The 22,066-nt window shown below is 35.5% G+C and overlaps 1 protein-coding gene across 2 annotated transcripts in view; it reads right to left on the bottom strand.

Annotated features, from left to right (window-relative positions):
- The window catches only part of cmip (c-Maf inducing protein), a 71,881-nt gene that overhangs the window by 37,008 nt on the left and 12,807 nt on the right, over positions 1-22,066 (bottom strand). For both annotated transcript variants that reach the window (XR_008601163.1, XM_055009115.1), the window contains exon 2: positions 7,451-7,576. Coding sequence is in view for 1 of the 2 variants with exons in the window: in XM_055009115.1 (XP_054865090.1) it covers positions 7,451-7,576 (126 nt within the window). In the remaining variant the exon portion in view is untranslated. The remainder of the gene's footprint in view (positions 1-7,450; positions 7,577-22,066) is intronic.

Genomic DNA, 22,066 nt, shown 5'->3' with positions numbered 1-22,066 from the left:
ACAGAGACCAAACTAGCTTTAAGTGATGCTAAACCAATACAGACACAAAATTATTTCAAAAATATTCAAAACAACCACAGACAGATGCCAAAAACCTACACAAAACGAGCATGAAGGGCTCAAAATGACAACAAAGAGACACAAAACAACCACAAAGAAACAGAAAATTACCAAAAACAGATTAAAAAAACAACTATAAAGTAGGGCTGCCACAAACGACGCGTCGACGAATCGCCTGAGCACGATACGTCATCAAAAGCGGAAGTGAGCGCGCAATGCAACAGAAATCACCGTCCGAGTGGAGCGCGGAACACGCATGGACATCCGCGCTGTATCGTGCATATATAGTATATGCACGATGCGGCGCGGATGTCCGCGCTGTATTGTGCGTATATAATATATGCATATACTATATATGCACGATACAGCGCGGATGTCCATGCGTGTTCCGCGCTCCACTCGGACGGTGATTTCTGTTGCATTGCGCGCTCACTTCCGCTTTTGATGACGTATCGTGCTCAGGCGATTCGTCGACGCGTCGTTTGTGGCAGCCCTACTATAAAGGACACAAAATAACGACAGACAAAAATAATGAAAGTGAGGCACAGAAAAAGATGACACAAAACAACTACAGAGATGCAAAAGAACCACAAGGAGACACAAAACGACTGAAGAGTAACAATGATCACAAAGAGACTGAAAACAGCAAAGCATCGACACAAAAAAAACCATAAAATGACAGAAAGGAGACAAAAATGAGACAGAAAAAACAAGAAATACACAAAATGATCACAAAGAGATTCAAAAAATGATTACAAAGATGTAAAATGACAACAAAGAGACACAAAACAACCATAAAGAGACACAGAAAGACATAAAATAATGAAAAGGGGACAGAAAATGATTCCAAAGACAAAAAACAACCAAAAAGATGGCACAAAGAAGACAAAAAAGAACCACAAAGACACAAAATGATGATAAGGAGACACAAAACAACTGTAGAGTGACAGATAACGACCACAAAGAGACAGAAAACAACAAAAAACAGACACAAACTGACCACAAAGTGACATAAAATGAGAGTGTGACAACAAAGAGACAGAAAATGATGTCAAACAAACGAAACAACCACAGAGAGACAAGAAACGACCACAAACAGCTGCAAAATGATGCCAAACATCTGCTGGAAACAGCTGGACACACCAAATGACGACAATCTAAGTGACAGAATGGTTGTGTTTGTGTAGAATCACTGGACTAAGAAGCTGAATGAGACTGAAACAGGTTTTTAGTGAGTCTAGATTTAAAAAATGAAAGTTCTGTAATAGAGAAACATGTCAGATAATCAGTAATAGATGAGTTAGATACAAGTTATTGGCTACAAATCATCCTATTATCTCAGATTTTATTCAGTTTTTATATTAAATCAAGTCTCTGATAGATAAATACAGATTTAAAGGAGAGACAACAGGAGAAACATGGAGGTTATTGATGGATTCTCACAGATTTAACCGTCTGCTTCCTGTGTGTCTGTTAGCAGTAAAATAATTGATCGTTGGTAGAAGCGGTGGTTATGGTCAGACCGGTTTGCGTTTGGAGAAAGAAATGGTCGTCGTCGCAGCAGGAACAGTGAGTTCTGCACAGTTTGTACCGTTTTCAGCCAGATAGAGGAAACAAAATTCACTTTTATGTGCTGCTGTGAAGGAGTCTGTAGATTTTATCTCCACAGGAGATTAAAACTGGGCTCAATGACGCTGCCTCTCGTCATTCTAGTTGGTTTAAGTTACGCCACGACGCCTTTAAACCAACCATGTAAGCGCAAAGAAATCTCAATAAAGATCCCATCTGACCTACTCAGAATCAGCTGACTCTTTATCTACAATAACTTTAGTATATTTAATGAAAACAAACAACAAAACAAGAACAGATGTCCCAGAATTATTGCAAACTGACGCAAAACTACGACAGAGACGGAAAATGAAGACAGGAAAACAACTAAATTATCAGATATGACGCAAAATGACCTTAAGAAGACAGAAAATTATTATAAAAGACGCAAAATGTCATTAAAAGATGACAAAATTACTATAAAGGATGCAAAACAATATTAAAATATGAAAAAAATACTATAAAGGACGCAAAATGACCTTAAGAAGATATAAAATTACCATAAAGGATGTAAAATGAAATTAAAAATACACAAAATTACTATAAAGTTCACAAAATGACCTTAAAAATACACAAAATTACTGTAAAATATGCAAAACAAGAACAAATGTCCCGGAATTATTGCAAACTGACACAAAACTACTACAGAGATAGAAAATTAAGACAGGAAAACAATTAAATTATCAGATGTGATGAAAAATTACCTTAAAGTACGTAAAAATTGCCAGATAGGATGCAAAATGACCTTAAAAATACACAAAATTACCATAAAAGATGCAAAATGACCTTAAGAAGACACAGAATTACTGTAAAGGTCACAAAATGACCTTTAAAAATACACAAAATTACTATAAAAAGATGTAAAAATGACCTTTAAAAATACACAAAATTACTATAAAAAGATGTAAAAATGACCTTAAAAATACACAAAATTACCGTAAATATGCAAAACAAGAACAAATGTCCCAGAATTATTGCAAACTGACACAAAACTACTACAGATAGAAAATTAAGACAGGAAAACAACTAAATTATCAGAAATGATGTAAAATTACCTTAAAGTACGAAATAATTGCCTTATAGGATGCAAAATGACCTTAAAAATACACAAAATTACCGTAAAAGATGCAAAATGACCTTAAGAAGACACAGAATTACTGTAAAGGTCACAAAATGACCTTTAAAAATATATAAAATTACCATAAAAAGATGTAAAATGACCTTAAAAATACAAAAAAAGTACTATAAAGAATGTAAAACAGCACAAATTTCCCAGAATTATTTCAAACTGATACAAAAATTAAGACTGAAAACAACTAAATTATTAGATATGATGAATATTGAGAAATTTGGGACAATTTTTGTGTAATTTTAGACCGCTTTCATGTAATTTGACCATTTTTTAATAGAAACACACTTGAGTTCTGGTAAAAACTGACACCAGATCAGTTTTACATCCATCCAGGAGTCACAGTCTAAACACTAAATCTGGCTTTTGTTCAGAACCATTTCTTTCAATAATAATAATATTAATTTTAGGCAATTGTTAACTCAGAAACTGGATAATTTTCAAGCAACTTCAGATCATTTTCATTTTATTTTCAACAAATTCCCTGTATTTTGGATAGTTTATGAGTCCTTTAGCACAAATTTTGAGTCATTTTGTAGATTTTTGAAGCATCGTGGACTCATTTTGTGTCAGTTTGGATCATTTTTGGGTAATTTTGGGTGAATTCAGACTCATTTTGGACATCTTTCTTGTCATTTTTAACAAGTTTTATGACAACTTGGATCATTTCTTGTCATTATGGATCATTTTTGAGTCATTTTTGACAATTTTCATGTCATTCTGGCTCCCACCTGGATGGATGTAAAACTGATATGGTGTCAGTTTTTACCAGAACTCAGATGTGTTTTCATCCAGATTTATCACATTTTAATGGACTTTTCCCATCATTTCTGAGCCTCAGAACTTCATCAGTACAGCAGATAGACATAGAGTCATAGAAACAATCATTGGTTCCCTGGATGTGTTTCTATTTTCTGATAATTCACCAGAGAAAACTTAATAAATCAGCATGTGGGATAAACGGCTGGTCAGAATAAGTTACAGGAAATGAAGCAAAAGTTACGGCAAGAGCCCAAAAATAACTACAGATGTGAAATTACCACAAAGATGCAATAAATAAATAAGAGAAATGACTAAGAAGGGCAGAAAATGACTCTACAACAGAAGCAAAACAACTGCAAAGGGAAAAACTAAATGACCACAACGATATGATTAACATGTACAGAAAAAGAAGAGCTGCATGAAGACCACAAATGGCCCCGATAACTACAAACCAACAGAAAATGGTTCTTTAAGGGATGCAAAACTACCCCAAAATGACTAGAAAGAGATGCTAAATAACCACCAAACATACAAACAAGGACACAGACAATAACAGTGGCTCCAGAAAGACCCAAAACAACTACAAATAAAATGACCTCAAAGGGCCCAGAACGCTACAAAATGATGCAAAACTACTGCAGAAAAGGACAATAAAATAGATTCAATACCACCAGGAAGTTATGTGAAGCGAACACAGAGACACATTATCACCAAAGATGCAGAATGGCCTCAAAGAAACAGAAAATTACTGTAAAAGGAAGCAAAAATAACAACAGAGACCCTAAAAGACCCCGCAAGACAAGCACAAGGGGCCCAGACTAAGTATAAACTGACACAAAGAAAATATATTAGCTATAAGGGACGCAAAACTACCATGAAGTGCTGTGAAATGAGTACAGAGACACAAAATTAGGATAAAAAGATGCAGAATATCCACAAAGAGATGTAGGACAACCTCAATAAGACACAAAATTACCATAAGAAGATGCAAAATGACCTCAATAAGACACAAAATTATACTAAAAAGATACAAAACGACTCAATAAGACACAAAATTATTATAAAAAGATACAAAACGACTTCAATAAGACTAAATTATTATAAAAAGATAAAAAACGACTTCAATAAGACACTAAATTATTATAAAAAGATGCGAAATGACCTCAATAAGAAACAAAATTATGCTAAAAAGATACAAAACAACTTCAATAAGACACTAAATTATTATAAAACGATACTTTGACTAACTGCTGCTGCAGTCTGGTTTGATGACACATTTCAGTGCCTATAAACTATCTGGACCTGTAAAGTTCTACATTCAAGTTAAATTTAAATCATTTCTGTGTTCTTTAGGTGGCTTGAAAACTGTCTTTAGGTTTCCTCGTGTTGGAGAAGCAGCAGATCTTTTTCCTCTGGTGGCTCTCCAACACCGACCAGCAGGAAAAAGCAAACACAGCTGAGGAGGATGAGGAGGAGGAAGAGGATGAGGAGGAGGAAGCTACACAGATCTGACCCTCAGTACCAATCACAGCTAATTAGGCTAACAGCTAACAGCGATGAGCTAAAAGTCTGTCCAGGAAAGACGTCACCGAGTCAGCACAAAGATGATTTAATACTCGTTTAACCTGCAAATAAACTGCAATTATCGAATTATTAATGATGTAATTACTAGAATTAATGTCACCTGGATGCAGATAAACAGCAGAAAGTGGTTTAAAAGCTAATCTATGACAAATCTGAATGATTGAGAAGCAAAAAAAATCTGTTTTTAGCTGTAAAATGTGAATATTTTTGACACAAAGAGGAGGTGAGAGATGGTTGTGGTTATGAAATGCTGCCATGGAAAACTAAAACGATCTCTTTCACCACATACTCAAGTAAACAGATAAAAATACGAGTCGCTGGGGAGGAATCGGGAGCAAAGTTCCCAGCAGCCAGAAATCACTCTGATCGTTAATCACAGCAGTAATCAGGCAGAACTCTGCTTTCTGTGTTTAGTTTCAGACGGTACCGTCGTACGTACAGCAGTTCTGTTACAACGGACAGAATACAAACTGAGAATCAACAACAAGCTGTTTCTGGGTCGTTTTGGGTCTCTGTAGTCATTTTATGGTGTATTTTTAGTCATTTTGCATCTATTTATAGTAGCTTTCGTGCTCTTTCTGCTCAGTTTCAGAGTTTCAAGAGGACTTAAAATGCCCCTTCATCATGTTTGTGGTCATTTCTTTGCTGTTTTGTTGCAATTTCGTGGATGTTTTGCACATTTTTGTGGCAATTTCATGTCTCCTTTTAGTCCTTTTGCATCTGTTAATAATAGTTTTTTCCTCTTTCGGGTCGTTTTTGGTCTCTTTATGCTCATTTTTTGCCTTTGTGGTCACCCTCCTACATAAGAATATGATTCGCTATAATTAAAAGATTTAAAATGCCCCTTTATCATGTTTGTGGTCATTTCTTTGCTGTTTTGTTGCAATTTTGTAGATGTTTTGTATATTTTTGTGGCAATTTTGTGTCTCTTTTTAGTCATTTTGCATCTATTTATTGTAGTTTTTCCTCTTTCTGGTCATTTTTAGTCTCTTTATGCTCATTTTCTGACTCTTTGCTGTCATTTCATGTCTCCTTTTATTCCTTTTGCATCTGTTAATAATATTTTTTTCCTCTGTCAGGTCGTTTTTGGTCTCTTTATGCTAATTTTATTGTCTTTATGGTCACCCTCCTACATAAGAATACGATTCACTATAATTAAGAGATTTGAAATGGCCCTTTATCATGTTTGTGGTCATTTTTTGCTGTTTTGCTGTCATTTTGTATCTTTTTGTGGTTGTTCTTGTGTCTCTTTTTGGTCATTTTGTGTCTGTTTTTAGTAATTTTGTCTGTTTTTAGTCATTTTATGTCTATTTTTATTAATTTTGTGTCTATTTCTATTAATTTTGTGTCTATTTTTATTAATTTTGTGTCTCTTTCTGATCACTTTGTGTCTCTTTAGTCATTCTGTGTTTCCTTCATGGTCATTTTGTGTCTATTTTTATTAATTTTGTGTCTCTTTCTGGTCATTTTGTGTCTATTTTTAGTCCTTTTGTCTATTTTTAGTAATTTTGTGTCCCTTTGTGGTCATTTTGTGTCTATTTTTAGTCATTTTGAGTCTTTGTGGCCATTTTTTTGTCATGTCTCTTTAGTCATTTTGTCTCTCTTTTTTGGTCATTTTGTGTATATTTTTGTTTATTTTGTGCTTCTTTTTGGTCATTTTGTGTCAATTTTTAGTCATTTTGTATATTTTTAATCATTTTGCGTCACTTCAGGATCTTCTTGGTTCTCTGTGTGGTTCTTTTTCACATCTTTCTAGTCACGTTGTGTCTCTTTAGTCATTTTGTGTCTATTTGTAGTTTTTTATTTCTGGTCGTTTTCTGTCTTTTTGGGGTCACTTTTGTCATCACTTTGTGTCTCTTTGTAGTACTTTGTGGCTGTTTTGTAACTCTTAGGTTGTGTATTGTGCGTCTCCTTGTAGTTGTTTGTTTTTTCTTTGTAGTCAAGTGTGTTTTTGTCTCTTTATAGTCATTTTGTGTCTCCATAGTTGTCTGTTGTTCTCCATGTAGTCAATTAGTGTGTCTTTGTCACTGTTTTATGGGAAAGTTCATGTTGTGAGAAGGTAAATCCTGTTGAAAACCCACTTTCAAATTTGGGAAACCTTTATTTTAGCTACAGGAGACAAAAATTGTCTTTAAAACAGATTTAAAAAGTGTAGATGTGGTGGTTTTTGATCTAGTGTGATGAAGTCTGGATTGAGAAAAGCACCCAGGTGTCGTCTAGTCACAGCTATTCTTTAAAGGAGGAGCAGGAACTCTGTTTATTCTGTGTAAATTACTGAGTAGCGGTGGTTTTCCTCTGTGCTGATACCTGCAGCAGGACGGTGCCTCCAGGAAAGCTGAGCTGGACACAGTATTTGGGAGCGTTGTCCCAGGAGAGGAGCTGCAGATCCTCTATGGAGCTGTAGGACAGCGACGTCTCCATGTAGCCGGTGGGCTGCAGAGGAAACACCAGGATGTTAGTCCAACATTTACACTACACGCTGCGTATTTAAACAGAGCACAAGAAAGACATCTATTTTTACTGGCAGTCAGCTGGAAAGACAAAAAGAAACATATCCTGAGCTAACCTGCCCTGAGTAAACACGACGTCCGCACAGCGCCGCGCACAGCCGACTTTATCAGCCCCACAACGTGGAAAATCAATTTAGCAAAAGCCATTAATCACACAAACACCAGCCAGAGACACACAGCCAGGGTTTTACTGTACATCAACACACAAACACACACAGCTAGATGTGACAGAGGAGCTCTGAGACCACAGGGTGTCGTTTTCTGTTTTTTTGTCATTGTGTTGTGTCACTGTGTAGTCTTTTGTGTCTCTGTAGTAATTTTGTCTGTCATTTTGTGTCTCTTTGTAGTAGTTTTGTGTGTCTTTGTAATATTTTTGTATCTCTTTGTGTCATTTTGTGTCTCTTTGCGGTCATCTTGTGTGTCTGTTTGCAGTCATGTTGTGTGTCTTTGTGTCTGCAGTCATGTTGTGTGTCTTTGTGTCTGTTTGCAGTCATCTTGTGTGTCTGTTTGCAGTCATCTTGTGTGTCTGTTTGCAGTCATCTTGTGTGTCTTTGTGTCTCTTTGCAGTCATCTTGTGTGTCTCTGTCTGTTTGCAGTCATCTTGTGTGTCTGTTTGCAGTCATGTTGTGTGTCTCTGTCTGTTTGCAGTCATCTTGTGTGTCTGTTTGCAGTCATCTTGTGTGTCTCTGTCTGTTTGCAGTCATGTTGTGTGTCTTTTCGTGTGTGGATGTGTTGGCTGATCTGAGGCCCGTCGCTGTGCAGCTGAGTAACAGGCCACAACCTGTTTGCTCGTCTCAAAATGATTACAGAAACGCTGACAAATGACCACAAGTTTCCGGACTCAGGAACAGAAGAGTCTTTAGAGAGGGGAGGGGAGAGGATTAAAAACATCGAGGCCCAGCGAAAACCACGAGCAAACCCAGCCTGTATACGTCCGAACCCGCAAGAGAAATGTTTAAGGCCACGCTACAATAAGACGTGTGTCTGAAACCGAGTGATTCAGCAGCTGATTTCCCAGACTTCAGCGTCACTGCATGATTTACTACCAATTACTGCTGATGGGAGATTAGCTGAACGTCCACACAAAGGGCCCACGTCATCTGCAGGGGCTGTAGCTGGACCCTAATTAGGACAATTATCAGCCTCACTTTTCTTTTACTGTTTTTTTTTTTCACATTTTAGTCATTTTGTGCGTCATTTGTAACGTTTTGTGTCTTATTTCTGTTGTTTTGTGTCACATTTTAGTCTTTTTGTGCGTCATTTTTCTTTACTTTTCGTTTTTTTTGGGACTGTTTTTTTCCCTTTTATAAAATCGCTGGATGCAGTCGTCGAGCTGCGACAGACCGCAGAGATGCATCTGAATTCTTCGTAAAGATAAAAGTATTTCAGGAACCTTTGAAAGCAGAACTTACATAACTGAGTTGTGTGCGATCGGCGGATAAGTTCTGATTCGCTCCTCTGAGCCGAGTGTGATTCCAAGTAGCAGCAGAGATAATAGAGGATGAAGAGAACTAGTGTAAACAAGTCAACATGCTGTCATGGGATCTTCAGGACGGCTCGGTTGAATCGGGGTGAATATACAGAGGAATAACAGCCTGCAGATGTGCTTCTGGGGAGATCAGATTACGATGCACCAGGTTTCCATCAGGGAAGTAGAAAAGATGAGAAAATACAGTAGAAGGAAGAGTGTGAGGATGGAAGGGAATAAACTGGGAAAGACTTTCATATTTTACATTTTACCTTATCATATAAACATAACACTGTGTGCATTTTTCTGAAAAGAAAACGCAAAGAATACAAACGAAGCAGTAGAGATTAAACTAGCTAAGTTAGCTGTAGCTAAAGCTAATTTCCAAAATCTTTTCTTGTTTCTTATATTTCAAAAATGTATTTTGATGGTCTAACGTATTGGTGGTTGAGTTGGTCATATAAATACTGAAATATTTTAATTTAATCATAATAGAGAGATGAGTAATACCACATAACATAGTGCTGCTAAAAGCTAACTAGCCTAGCGTACAGTAGCAGTAACAGCTGCATCTAAAGGAATTTAGTTTGATTAAAAGTTAATATTTGTCAGACTTTTTGAAATTGTACCTTACAACGTAAACTTTATGTGGGGAAAAATAAACAGCATGTAAAATACAAACCGCAAGATAGCGAGCCACTCAAGATAGCCATAGCTAAAGCTAATTTATACATTTTGTCTTGTTTCCTATATTTCAAAAAAAAATTTTTTTGATGGTCTAACATTTTGGAGATTGAAGATTGAGCTGGTCACATAAATACTGAAATAGTTTAATCATAACAGAGAGATGAGTAATACCACATAACATAGTGCTGCTAAACGCTAACTAGCCAAGCTTAAAGTAGCGCTAACTGCTGCATCTACAGTCTCTGTCTCTGCTTGAATGGGATTTTGTTTGATTTAAAGTGAACATTTGAATCAGACTTCTTGAAATTGTACCTTACAATGTAAAAATTATAAGTTTGTGGAAAAAAAACAATAAACAGCATGTAAAATACAAACAACAAGATAGCTAGCCATTTGAGATAGCCGTAGCTAAAGCAAATTTATCCTCTAAGTATTAAACGGCCTCTTTCAATGGTCCAGCATCACTAAATACGTTTGTTTTGTCACATAAAGTAGCAGTTGAATTTTACCGTTTCACATTGCATGTGAATTTTTTGGTAACAAACGGTCAATTTGTGTCTTTGCAGTCATGTCTAGTCTCGTTGTGGTAGTTTTTTGTCTCTTTAAGGTCATTTTTTATCTATTTATGGTCATTTTTTGTCTCGTTTTGACCATTTTCTTGCCTCTTTGTGGTCATTTTAAATCCCTTCACAGTTATTTTGAGTCTCTTAGTAGTCAATTTGTGTCTTTGCAGTATTTTTTGGTTTCACTGTGGTCACTTCTTGTCTCTTTTTGATCCTTATTCATGTCTTTTTGGTAATATTTTATCTCTCTGATGCCATTTTGAGTCTTTCAAAGGGCATTTTGTGTGCATTTACTGTAATTAAACGTCTCTTTGCTGTCATTCATTAGCTTTCTGACATAATTTCACCTGTAATTTGTTGTGACCTTTCATCACATTTACTACTGTAACAGCAGCAGCTTCTTTTACACCTATTTTCATTTTCAGTGCATGTGCAGTTGTTCCACGTCTGTTTGCGTTCTCTGAGTGGTTGCTTTTAGCTTCATATTTACATTAACATCCCAACTACAACAGTCTCATACGAGGCCTCCCTGTTTCTTCTTCTGCAGCTTCCAGACAGATAAACAATCCATCTGTGGCTCCACTAAACACAAACACATCTGAGCTTTTTTACGTGGAAGCAGAAAAGCTGCAGACAGGTGGTTCTCCTCTTTAATTGCATCTATCTTCCTCTATTTGTGTCTCGTTTTGGTCGCTCTGTGTTTCATTTTCGTTGTTTTGTGTCTTATTTTCATTGTTTGTCACATTTTAGTCCTTTTGTGCCTCATTTTTGTTTTGTGCCTCATTTTTGTTGTTTGTGTCTCATTTTTGTTGTCTTATTTTTGTTGTTTTGTGTCACATTTTAGTCCTTTTGTGCCTCATTTTTGTCGTTCTGTGTCTCATTTTTGTCGTTTTGTGGCTTATTTTTGTTGTTTTGTCACATTTTTGTCATGTTGTGTCTCATTTTGGTCATTATGTCTCATTTTCATTGTTCTGTGTCATATTTTAGTCTTTTTGGCGTCATTTTTGTTGTTTTATTGGTTTGTGTTACATTTAAGTAATTTTGTGCCTCATTTTTGTTGTTTTGTGTCTTATTTTTGTTGTTTTCTGTCACATTTTAGTGATCATGTGCCTCATTTTGGTCATTAAGTGTCTCATTTTCATTAATTTGGTTCACATTTTAGTCTCTAGGCTAGTTTCTTGTTCTTCTGCTGCAGCTTCCAGACAGATAAACAATCCATCTGTGGCTCCACTAAACACAAACACATCTTTTTTTTTTTTTTTAAAAACGTGGAAGCAGAAGAACGTCCCTCCAGCAGACAGGTGGTTCTCCTCTTTAATTGCATCCATCTTCCTCCATCCTCCTCCTCCCCCCTCCGGATGAAGAACAAACATGCTATTCCTTTATTTACACCTCCCTCCGCTGCTGATAGAGCGAGCCGGCTCTTCTTCTGTTTCCCTCCCCCCTCCTCTGTTGTGAAACCGCATACAGGATTTTCATTACGACGGCGTCCAGGGCAAATATTGGTTCTGGGCGAGATGTCTCATTTTCTTTAGAAGAGCAAACGTCTAGCTCACGTCTGTCTGTCTACATGTCCGTCTACATGTCCGTCTACACGTCTGTCCACATGTCTGTCCATCTACATGTCTGCTGCTAAATCCTGACGTTCGGCTCACGGTAACAACACAAAGAGCCGCATACGAAGCGGGAGATAAACGGCGTTGTGTTGCCGAGCAGACAAACAGAAAGGACTCCAATTTTCTGATAACAGCCCGAGGTTACCATAGATACTCTTGCATCCTGCACAAGAGCGAGCGCTGATTGCCTCCCTCTGCCCTCCTCTTTTTCTTTCTTTCTTTCTTTCTGTTCTTTCTTTCCCTGCTCGTCATCCTCCTTTTTTTCCCCTCCCTTTCTTACTCCGTCTCTTTTTCACGCTGGAGGAGGCCACAGCTCCTCTCCTCGCTGCTGCGTTGCCATGGAAACAAGAGGATGGAGATGTATGTTATGTTTTTTTTTTGTTTCCAAGGAGAAGCAGACAGCGAGCGACGATGGAAAGGAGGAAATAAGACGGAAACAAAAGCCCTCGCCGTGTTTCAGATCAGATCGCGTCGTTCTGCCGCTTCGATGGAAACGCGGAAAGCGTGAAAATTTGCATCCGAAATGTCAACTTTTATATGCTTCTGCTAAACACATTTTATTACAATTTTCCTCCGATCACATCCATATAATCTGAATTTTTGTATATAAAAACATATAAATAAAACCTATTATCAACTGTACCTTTTATTTATTTGATAAGAAAGTGTAAAGGTTTTATATTTTAAACAATTACCTATTTGGTGTTGCTGTGAGTCTCTTCTTTTTTAGTCATTTTACATCCCTTTATGGTGATTTTATGTCGAATTTTTGTCTCATTTTAGTCAGTTTATGCCTTTTTGTTGCCATTTTTTATCAGTTTTGGGTTTTTTTTCTGTGTTTCTGCAGGTTTTTTTGTCTCGTTTTGGTCGTTTAATGTCTTATTTTGGTCATTTAATCTCTCGTTTTGGTTGTTGAATGTCTTGTTTTGGTCGTTTGGGGTCTTATTTTGATCATTTAATGTCTTATTTTGATCATTTAATGTCTTGTTTTGGTCGTTTGGTGTTTTGTGGTCATTTAATGTCTTGTTTTGGTCGTTTGGGGTCTTATTTTGATCATTTGATGTCTTATTTTGGTCATTTAATGTCTTATTTTGATCATTTAATGTCTTGTTTTGGTCGTTTGGTGTCTTGTGGTCATTTAATGTCTTGTTTTGGTCATTCAATGGTCTTAGTTTTGTTGTTTTGTGTCACATTTTAGCCATTTATTGCCTCATTTTTGTTGTTTTGTGTCACATTTTAGTGATTTTGTACCTCAGTTTGGTCATTTTGTGTTTCATTTTCGTTGTTTTCTGTCACTTTTTTTTGCTTTGTGTGTATTTGTCAACGTTTTGGTTCTAATTTTTGTCTTTTTGTTTCTCTTTGTTGTCGTTTTGTGTCTCAATTTGGTTGGTTCATGTCTCATTTTGGCCATTTTGTGTAACGATTTAGTCATCTTATGTCTTATCTTAGTCCTTTTGTGTATCATTCTGGGTCTGAACCCCTAATCCTGTCTCTGAGGTATTTATATTCCATTAATGTAGACCACCATATTGTACGTATAGTGATCAACTACTGTAAAACACGACCTACTGAGAGGTCTACCAGTGAGACCTGCAGCAGAAACCACTGTGTCTGAGCCTCGCTGATGTTAAAATAATATATTCGTCTTTTCCCGTAAGCGTCAGGTGAGGCGTGACTGTGAAAAGCTCCTGTAAACGCTGAGTCACTGATCAACAGGAACATCAGCTCCCAGATACAGCAGGAAAACTTTCAGACGGCGACTCAAAGCGAGGAACACATCAGCAGCCGCAGAGAACAGCTGACTGGACGGACGGATAGCTGTTTAACCTCTAAAAGGTCAGGCAGCCATTTTATAGGTCAGACAACCACACCAGCAGGTCGCTAAAGTTCATCATTTAGTGTTTAACTGTGGGAAATCAACAGAAAATTCATCTGTGACTGTTTGGAAATCATCAAAAGTCAGTTTTAACCCTCCAAACACCAAACGTTTTGGGGTGTTTTTGCTCCTGCACCTCTATGGAAACAGAAGAACCACAAAGAAGGAGAGAGAATGAAGAAATGTCAGAAAAAATATTAATTTCTTCACTCTCAATTGTACAAAAATTGAGAAATGTCCCACGTGTTCCCAATACTGGCAAAAAGTAATGACTTTACATGCTTTAGACATTAGAATATTGACATTTTTACAACCTTTACTAACTGTAGAAAGATGTTTCTCCATGCTGAATGTATCTCCAACAACTTCCTCCTCTGTTCACTGTTTCTGAACCATGCTGCATTGATTTGTCTTTTTTGTCGGGTTTGTGTTATTTTATTCCTCATTTTCTTTTGTTCTGTATCTCGTTTTTGTCATTTTGTGTCCAGTTTTTTCTCAGTCTGTGTTTCGCTTTTGTTGCTTTGTTTTTGGTTTTGTCATTTTGTCTTCATTTGTGTCATTTTGCGTCTTATTTTTGTTGTCTAGTGTCTCTTTGTGGTAGTTTTATTTCCACATACTATAGATATTTAACAATTTCCATGTTTCCAGCCTCTACAGACTTTTTCTCTACTCTTTTTATCATCTTCGTGTTTTTTTGTCATTTGGTGTCTATTTTTTTTCTCAGTTTGTATTTCATTTTTGTTGCTTTGTTTCTTGTTTTTGTCATCTTGTTTTCCTTTTGTCATTTTGCGTATTATTTTCTATGCTTTTTTGTATCTTAGTCATGTCATTTTGTGTCTCTTTGTGGTGGTTTTGTCTCCACATTGTATCAATATTTAACTATCTCCATGTTTCCAGACTTTTTCTCTCTACTCTGCCTATCATCAGTAGAAAGATGTTTCTCCATGCTGAATGTATCTCCAACAACTTGCTCCTCTGTTCACTGTTTCTGAACCATGCTGTGTTTATTTTATTGATCCAATAGCTTTGATTTTCCTCTCAGCCTCTCTTGTCTCAGTTTTGTGTTTTTATTTTGTCATTTTGTCTCATTTTTGTCATTTTGTCTTCCTTTGATGTAATTTTGCATCTTATTGTTGTTATTTTGTGTCTGTGGTGGTTTTGTCTCCACATTTTATTGATATTTTACTGTTTCCGTGTTTACAAACTTTTCCTCTCTTCTCTTACATCATTTCTAGAAAGATGTTCTCCATATCTCCAACAACTTGCTCCTCTGTTCACTGTTTCTGAGCCATGCTGCGTTTATTTCATCGATCCATTACGTTGTGGAAACGCTGCCTGCAGTTCAACCTGGAAACTCTTCTACCGTTTCACCGTCTGAACACATTCACACCATCAGAATGTTGTTATGTTTTAACTAAAGTTATGAAACTGATGGATCCGTTGTGAAAACAGCTGATAATTCATTTTAAAGTTGCAGCTCCACCGTCACCGGGTTTAGAAACTGCTTTAATGCGTCACACAAAGTGACAACCACAAGTGTCCTGTTAAAGACAGATATAAGTTCTGCACATTTCCTCTTGTAGCGTCACCCTGCAAACATCACCAGTTCACATCCTGATTCACACTGTACAAAAGAAACACAAAAAAAACTAAACAAAACAATCTGGCAGCAAGAGCACCAGAAAAAATAAGACAAGAACGAACTACTGTTTGTTAAATAAAATAAATTAACACATTTTTGATGGGATGGTGATTATAGTTAAAGTTGATAACATGTAAATTAAGTTTTATTAGATATTCTCAGTAATTTAACAATCTGCATCATGCATAGCAGTTTCATTTATTATTTTTCAACCCTTATATATACATTTTTTTCCTATCGAATAACAGAACATATCTGTATTCATAATGTTTTAATACACTGAAATACAGTTTAAAAAAATTGCAATTTTATAGTCAAACATTTTAAAGAACTAATTAATATCTGTACAAATACACAAGTCTGATGTGAACATTATTTACAGTGTTTCCCTGTTTTTTTATACAGTTAACATGTAAATTAAGACATTTTTGTTTAACTTTACTAGTTATTAACTCTAATTTATTTACCATTTTTTAATCTGTAATAGAGATTATTTTTCTTTCAAATAATTCCAAACATTACAGAAGTAATTCCACAGTCAAATATTTTAAAGAATTTATTACTATTTGTAAAAATACAGATTTTTGATTTGGACATTATTCATAACGTTGTCCATTTTAAAAAAAATATAATACTTTTTCTATGATTTTACTATGATCTGTAAATTAACAAAACAGGACAAGCTGCATAATGCATAACGGTTTTATTTATTATTTTTAATCCATATATATATATATATATATATATATATATATATATATATATATATATATATATATATATATATATATATATATATATATATATATATATATATATATATATATAAAATAGTGTTTATGTGTAAGATAATTTTTTTTGCCAATTTAAATACAATAAAAAATAGAGCAATTTTATTGTCAAACATTTTGAAGAACTAATTCAATAAAAACAAAAAGTTTTTGCCTGTTTTTTTATACAGTTAACGTGTAAATTAAGACATTTGTCTAATTTATTCACCATCTTTAATCTTTAACAGATAATTTTTCTTTCAAATAACTCCACACAGCTTTAAAAGAAGTAATTTTACAGCCAATTGTTTTGAAGAATTAATTTGTAAAAAATACAGATCTTTGATGTCAACATTATTTCTAATTTTGGCCAGTTTTTTTTAACAGTCAACATATAAATGACTACTTTTTCTATGATTTTACCATTTGCTGTAATTTAACAAAATTTAGGAAAATATGCAAAACAACTATTACAAAGAATTATTAACCATTTTTTAATCTGTAATATACAATTTTTTTGTAAATAACATGTCAATAAATGACATTTTTTGCATATTTACATAAAATGCAGTAACAATAGTATAAATTACTGGTTAGACACTGAAAAAGAGCAAATATTTATAAAAATATATCATTTTAAAAGTGTATTTACAACCTGTTTTTGTTCTCCAGTTAACAAGTAAAATAATACTTTTTTTGTAATTTTATTTGCTAATATCTGTAATTTTACAAAACGGGAAAAATCTGTAGAATAACTGCAAATTGTTTAAAAGATAAAGAATAAAAAATCCTATTCTACAGTGCAGATTTACTAATAAGACCGACGTTTAGTGGTAGATTCGGAGGGCGATGGAGGTAACGTGTTCATTCAGAACCTCTTCGCTCTCCGTGACCGTCGGATCGATCACACGCCAACGTAAACACGTCATATGTTCTCTGCAGCGAAGAACTCGTCCAAAGCTGCAGGACTCAAAGCATCAAAGAGTCACTTCCACTGAACATAAGCTGCTCTACTTCTGCATTTACTGAGGAAGCCAACGACCTGCTGTCAACAAAAACACCACTTTCAGGCCTCGAAACCAATCAGACCGAGAAGCGACGCCGTGAAAAACACCGTGGGAAATAGGCCACAGCTGGTCGGTTTAACGAAGCACTTCAAAGCAACTTTTCAGCTTCAAAAGTGTGAGACTTTATTCATTTTCTGCCTCGTTTCAACGAACCCCAGAACAAAAACCCGAATGCGGTTTTAGTAAAACAATAATGATTCTGTAAAAATGCAGAAACCAAACCCCAACATCGCTGTAAATGTGGCCTTTTTGTCTCTTAGCCTCATTAAATTAGCCTCATGTGTCAAATTCTGGGTTATAATTTCCTACAGAGGCAGCTACAGATGTGCAGCAAGACACATTTCCTCACATTACAACATGAAAACCACAACAATCTACAATAAATATGTAAAAAACACAACAAGATGAACCCCTCTGGAGATTTTAAACCACTACAAGTGCTAATAAACACTGTTTTTTAAGTCAGAAATCACAAAAAATGTTGCAAATAATCCAATTTCAACATTTGGCATGTGGATTATAATGTGCATTATGTCTAATTCTGGGTTCTGATTTCTAAAAAGCACCGTTTCCCTGCGTTTACTACGGCCTTCCTGAAATATGGTGTCACCAGCGTGGACACATTAAAAAAAAAACCAACACAAATAGATCCTGGAACGCCGTTTTACATTTGTTTTCTTGTCGTCTTGCGAACAGAAAGAGGAATGTGACCGAGAGTCGTCTTGGAAAACGTAAGAAATAAATGGATTTCAGGCCAAAAAATGCAGAATTCAGGGAGGGAACGTGGAGAATGAGCTGCAGATAAAATGATAAAACACTAAAATGTCACCAGTGACGACCAAAAAACCAAAACAAAACCAGACAATACAGTAGAAATAATAATAATGATAATAAGAGGCGCAGCAGCAACAACATCTGCTGCTGGAGGCTCAGAACAACTGCAGAGCAACAGCTGGAAAACTGTAAGCAGCTCCAAATATAACGTTAACCCAAACACAACCATAAATCACACACACACACACACACACACACACACACACACACACACACACACACACACACACACACACACACACACACACACACACACACACACACACACACACACACACACACAAAGGTTACTGTGGAAAAGAGGCCTGTAAAACGCTGCTGTTATTCCTGCAGCACAAACAGTAAAATCCTTAAACTGTTCATGTTTAAACAGAAAATCTGAGTTTCCATCTCAATAAATTAGAATAAAACACCCCAAAAACTTCATTATTGAACAACTTCTCGAATTCCTCCTTCTTAAATGTGAATGTTTTCTGTTTTTCTTTCCTCCTCTGTGACACTAAACTGAATATCTTTGGCTAAAACGACACATTTGTCATTTTGGGTCGTGAGAATTCTACACTTTACCATTTTCTGACATTTTATCGAGCAAACAACCAACCGATTCACCCAGAAAATACTCAATTACGGACATAATCATTAACTGAGGCCAAAGAGGTTCATGCTCTAATTTTCCACAAAAGAGTTCTGCAGCAAAGTTTGATTTTAGACAATATATATGATGATTTAACTGTAAAATAAGTATAAATGTACGACAACAAACCAGCAGGGATGAATTAAGCTGCAATCACTTGTTATCGTATTTCCAGCTGAATATAACAATAATTTCTCAAAATACGAGTGTTTAAGCAGCAGAGAATGAATCGACGGATGATCCAACTGGAGATTTCATACATTAAGATGAAATAAAATTTTTTAAAAAGAGTGAAATATGTTATACATTTCCTGGTTTTAGCTTCAAAATATGAAGATTTTTGTCATAAAAGATAAAAAAATGACACATTTATCGCATCATATCTGTACATGTGAACAATTTAAATAGTATAAATAATCTTTATTGTGTTTGTTATTTAGATTTTTAGGTTTATTTTTGGTGTTTTTGACTTGTTTTTTTTCCCGTGCTACATCTATATTTTGTGTGAATTTTAGTGTTTATTTTGAGTTTTAGAAGTTGAATTTACAACTTTTAATCACATTTTAAGCTGTTTATAACAATAATTTCTCAAAATACGAGCGTTTAAGCAGCAGAAAATGAGATTTTATACGTTAAAATGAAATACAATTAATTTAAAATGATGAATTCTTTGTAGAGTTGAAAAAAAGTGAAATATGTTATAAATTTCCTGGTTTTGGCTTGAAGATACTAAGATTTTTGGCATAAAAGATAAAAAATGACACATTTATCATGTCATATCTGCACATGTGAACAATTTAAATACAATTAGTTTTTCTCTTTATTTTTCTCGTTTTTGACTTTATCGTGCTTCATTTATATTTAGTGTGAATTTGGGATCAGTCATGTTTATTTTGAGTTTTAGAAGTTAAATTTACAACTTTTAATCACATTTTAAGCTGCTTTTTAATGGCAGTAAGACTTAAAAAAAGCCAAAGATGATCTGTCTGTGCTTATAATTTCACTCACTGATATCCACATGTTAATTTGGCATATTTCTCTCACATTTGCATCTTAAAAACAACAGAAGGTGAACTGTTGAAGCTCTGTGCAGCTCGCAGACAGACAGACAGACTTTTTTAAACTGCAGTCTGAGACATTTGGTTTGACATTTAGAGGGCGGCTGCTCTCGGTTTCTCTTCTCATTGTGGTCTGGAAACGCTGCAGAAGTTCAGGACGTCGCTTCGAGTAAAACTGGACAAAAGCATCAATGACAGTTCTGGTTTTCTATCAGGCATCAGCAGGAAACTGATTCACAACTTTATGAATAAAAAACATCACAGAGCGGCTTTAAGTTTCCTCCTTTAGCTCATTTATGCAACATATTTTCTCCATCCGTATGACAAAGAAGTAGATTTTTTTGATTATTGATTTTGCAAATATTGAAAAAATTTGAATTAACATGTAAACTATTTTTCCAAGTGTCCACAGGTGTTAGAAGTAGTGGAAAAAGTAGCTCAACATGCTCTATATATTTCATTATTTACATTTTTACAACCTCCATCCTCTGTAGAAAGATGTTTCTCCATGCTGAATGTATCTCCAACAACCTGCTCCTCTGTTCACTGTTTCTGAGTAATGCTGCATTTATTTATTGATCCAGTAGCTTTGATTTTCCTCTCTGCTCTGTGGAAACACTGCCTGCAGTTCAACTGGAAACTCTGAATTTTATTCACCTGACTGTTGGTCACAGCTGAGTCAGTCATATCTTCACGGTTGCAGCAAGAAGCACATCATTTTTAGTTTTTTACAGAATCTTGTGTGTGCAAAACAGTTCTTTTTGGCAAATTTTTAAAAAAATTATTTCCTTTGGGGAACAGCACATTATATATGATAGGTTCAGGGACCATCAGAAAGTGGGAAATCTGAGGATTCTTTCTGTTTTTACAGTTTTTGGCTAATAAATGGTGTCTTTATGTCAGATAATAGTCATCTTGTAGCACTTTGAGGTCATTTTGTGTCACTTTGAGGTCATTTTGCATCATTTTGTGTCTCTTTGTGATCACATTAAGGCTCTTATTGGTAATTTTTTTCCCCTCTATGGTCCTTTAATGTCATTTTGTGGTATTTATATGTTGCATTTTTTAAAATTTGTATCACATTTTGTCGTAATTTTGTCTAATTCCATAGTAATTTTCTGTCTCTTTTTGATGGTTTTGCATCATTTTGTGGTTGTTTAATGTCCATCGTGATCGTTTTGTGTCTGTTTCTGGTCATTTTTGTCACGTTGTGGTATTTATATGTTCAACTTTTTAAATCTGTGTCACACTTCGGTCATTTTGTCATCATTTGTGTCTCTTTCTGGTATTTCTGTAGATTTTTCTGTAATGAAAACATGCCATTTAAACTCACCGGAGGGTTTTAGGAGGTTCTGAGCTCTTATTCAATATTTAAAGCCAATCTGCTCGATGTTAGGTTTAATCTGCTCCAGCTTCTGTGTATCTTCCAGCAGACCTTGTAAACTATTATGCAAAGCACGGCGCTGTGACATCAGAGAAACTTGAAATGCAAAGAAGACAACGGGAGGGATGTAAATTCTGAAGTTTCCCAGCTGCAGCAGTCCAAGTTAAAAACAGCCTCCGTTTCCCTGAAAGACTAAAAAGAGTCGGAAACCCAGAATGACCCGATCGGCCGCTTCACATTCTCTCTGGTTTCTCTGTTTTCCTTCACGTCACTCAGGCGCACACTAAGAGGCAGAATGTGAGGAACGAGGCCAACGCCGATCTATTCTAAATATCGTAAATCCACATGGCAGACGGCGACATCGCTGCTCCCCACTGTGACTCCAGCGCTGCTCAAACAGCCGACAGTACGAACAATTAGCTGCTCTTACATTTTATTTCATGTTGTGGCACTTTCTGGTCATTTTATCTCTTATTTTTGGCTGTTTGGCATCATTTTGTGTCTGTTTATGGTAGTTTTATCCCTCTAAGTTCATTTTGTGTCTGTTTATGATAATTTTATGTCTGTTTATAGTCATTTTTGTCTCTTTTTGGCAGTTTGGCATCATTTTGTGTCTCTTCGTGGTAGTTTTATCCCTCTATGTTCATTTTGTGTCTCTTTATGGTCATTTTGTGTCTGTCTATAGTCATTTTGTGTGTGTTTATGGTCATTTTGTGTCTGTTTATGGTCATTTTGTGTTTTTTTATTGTTTTGCATCATTTTGTGGTCATTCTGCATCATTTTGTGATTGTTTTGGGTCTATTCATGGTTATTT

The sequence above is a fragment of the Amphiprion ocellaris genome, chromosome 3 (genome assembly GCF_022539595.1).
Source record: "Amphiprion ocellaris isolate individual 3 ecotype Okinawa chromosome 3, ASM2253959v1, whole genome shotgun sequence".
NCBI lineage: Eukaryota > Metazoa > Chordata > Actinopteri > Pomacentridae > Amphiprion > Amphiprion ocellaris.
The sequence above is the reverse complement of the archived record's forward strand: the minus strand, read 5'-3'. Positions and strand labels throughout refer to the sequence as shown.